Source organism: Opisthorchis viverrini (genome assembly GCF_000715545.1).
Source record: "Opisthorchis viverrini unplaced genomic scaffold opera_v5_17, whole genome shotgun sequence".
Lineage (NCBI taxonomy): Eukaryota > Metazoa > Platyhelminthes > Trematoda > Opisthorchiida > Opisthorchiidae > Opisthorchis > Opisthorchis viverrini.
This window is the reverse complement of record NW_008751673.1, coordinates 1,734,361-1,737,250: the sequence shown is the minus strand read 5'-3', so window position 1 is coordinate 1,737,250 and position 2,890 is coordinate 1,734,361. Positions and strand designations below refer to the sequence as shown.

Here is a 2,890-nt window from a genome sequence, read left to right as displayed (position 1 = left end):
TTTTTCCAAACAAATATTTCTTTTATTAGAATGATTGCAGTAACTCTCCTTCTTGAAGGACTTATTTGCAAAATGTATCTAAATTAGTCCGAATTGTCTTTGGATGACTAGAACAGCGTTCGTGATCGTACTAGACAGAAATAATTCTAAGATGACCATCAAAAATCTAATTCGTTGAGTCTTACTTGGAATTTTCTATGACTCCAGGCGCGCGTCAACGGAAGTGCTCCTCAAACTTCATTTCAGGAGACTGGAGTGAAAAAGAGAATTTAAAAAAAATTAGGAAAATTGGATCACTAAATAAAAAGATGTCTGTGAGAAATGTCAGTTTTCTTTGACATAGATCTAACTGGAAACAAACGTCTCTTTACGGGCAAGACTAGTGAGTCGTAGAGTACAGTGATGTGGTGCTACATTCGTCCGCCACACCAGCTTAATACCGAGGCGGTTTTCCCGAACTCCTCTGGTGAGTGAACTTAATGGACTAGACAAAATCGCGTCAAATATTCATTGTAGTAGTATGCGTGCTCCCACAATGATCCCTTTTGGCTCTAAGGGAAATGTAATTTGGATACTCACAAACTCCTCACCAAAATGATGAATAAAATTAATTTGAAATGTACAGAGCTCTCACTCACTTGGACTGAGGTACTAGCAGTGCTGAATGCAGAATTCCGGACTCTCTATTCACCTGACAAAACAACTAGTAAGTCTGAAAAACGAAGCATGATTACCTAGTCCATCAATAAGACATTTGGGTACTGGCATGTTACTTCCAAAAACGTTCATCTTTGTAATAACTGTCAAGCTTTTCTGTAGCAGGATAAAAAGAGCGAACAAAAGTGGCCTTTGTCAAAAATCCAGAACAAACAAATACGCGGCCACTTGTAAACACGGCTTCCGAAGGATAATCAATTCAGATACTTGAGTGAGTACTGTGGTTATTTGGGCAGATCGACAGTTGTTCATATGAGTTGTTATTTGCCAGATTGATACTGCGTTTCGACCAGTAAGACCTTTTGGTTTCTATAGCTGGCCGTGTTCTCCACTTATTTTATCCGGGCAGACTTAGTACAGTGACTTTCACGACAGCTTCAAGTTAGCCGCCGTTGATGGCAACTCTCCTCTGGACTCCCAAAACTTTTACGATTTCTTTCAAACTCTTGTCTGTAACGGAATTTTGTTTTGTCCAAGATGAAGCAAATAGATGCTCTCAGACATGTCATGCGTTTAAAGCTCTAAAATGCCTTGTGCCGCATATTTCCCTACGTCCTCCGCCTTATATTAATCATCCGTGGTAGTATTTGGTTAGTGGAACACGCTCAAAATTACTTCCTAATTACAAGCATTTTTATTTTGGCAACTTAATGTTTTGTTTCTGTTGTGAAACGTCAAGATAACGGAAGAATCTTGATAATTCTGCCAATGATCCATTTGTTTGCTTGCGTGAATCTAATAGCAGATATCCGCTTTGCTTTTCTGATAATCGTTGGGTATTAACAGCGCACCAGTGCTGCGGGATTTCCAAGGGGCGTGAACATCCCGTGTCAGAAACAGGAGCACCGCACGCTTATTTAATCGATAAACTCTAGCGAGTGATCATTGGTTGATTCTGGTTCCGATGCGCGTACTAAAATATACTAAATATAAACGCAGCAGCAGCAGCGGACCAAACAATCACATTATGTGAAAACGTTTGGTGGGTGACAAAAAATGGGCTGCTTGGAGAGCGAATACAGAAGAGAGGAGATTATGGTTTACCAGTTTCGTGGATACGTGACTCCAGTGCTGGTTCTCCTTGGAATTGTTGGAAATGTTCTGGTGCTTGCCACTTTCATCGTCCTCCAGAACAAACAAAAATCCCGATTTAATGTTCACATTATGTGGATTGCCACTTTTGAGACATTGGATCTCATCTTCGACGCACTACTGGATGATTTCCTTGGAAGGGGAATACACTGGATTAGTGATTGTGTCATTCATATAAAACTGGACACACTTTCATCATGGAGTTGTAAGCTCATGAGCTACAGCACATTATTGACGAGCTTTTCTTCAAACACGCTGCTTGTGCTGTTCACTTTCGATCGGTTTCTTACAACCTACAATCCGATTCGTTTTCGGGGGGACTTCTTCGTCGGGCGGCTCAGTTATTTCTTATCCGTCGTGATCATATGTTTATGTGTTTTATTATCCCCGCAGTTGGTACACGCTGACGTAGTTACGGATGGAAAGACTCTTGATCAAAGCTGCATGTATCCGAATCCTCTGCACTGGGGCGTTCAGTTTATATTGTGGTTAATGAACTGTGGAGCCTATATCATACCGACATGTCTCATAATTATACTTAATGCACTGATTATTGGGAAATTTAAGAGCAATCAGAGAAATCGTCATCGAATGGGTGTGACAGTTAATCAAACACAAAATGAACTGCCCCGAATCGTCGGGCATTTGATTTTGACTTCCGTGTTTTTACTGTTAACTCTCCCTCTGGTGATTGTAATCATATTGAGGCAGCGTGCCGACAGAGGTAACTATGTAACAAAGTATCCTGTCTTCGAAAAACAACTGAAAGATTTATCAAAACTGTTCAGTTCTTTTGAATCAATTAATCGTGCATCACTCTTTCCAATTTGTTTGATGTTCCTACCCAATTTTCAACAGGTCTGGACTCGTTTATTGTACCACCCACGAGATTCCATATGAAATAGTAGTATTGTGCAATAATGTGTTTTTTTTTCGGAGGATAAATAGCGCAACATTGTTAATCTTTTTCGAACGAAGAGCGCCCGTAATTTAACCGGACTTCGAGATATTTGAAGTACGGTTGGTTCAATCGAGAAGTAAGATTCTTAAGGAGGTTTCGCTGAACAATCAATCGAATTAA

The 2,890-nt window shown here is 40.1% G+C and overlaps 1 protein-coding gene across 1 annotated transcript in view; it reads left to right on the top strand.

Moving 5' to 3' along the window:
• Positions 1-1,713: 1,713 nt before the first annotated feature.
• Positions 1,714-2,890, top strand: part of T265_01578 (hypothetical protein) — a gene marked incomplete at both ends in the record, with an annotated part of 2,012 nt that continues 835 nt past the window's right edge. Inside the window, one exon of the mRNA XM_009165637.1 lies at positions 1,714-2,667. Coding sequence (XP_009163901.1) covers positions 1,714-2,667 — 954 coding nt within the window. The remainder of the gene's footprint in view (positions 2,668-2,890) is intronic.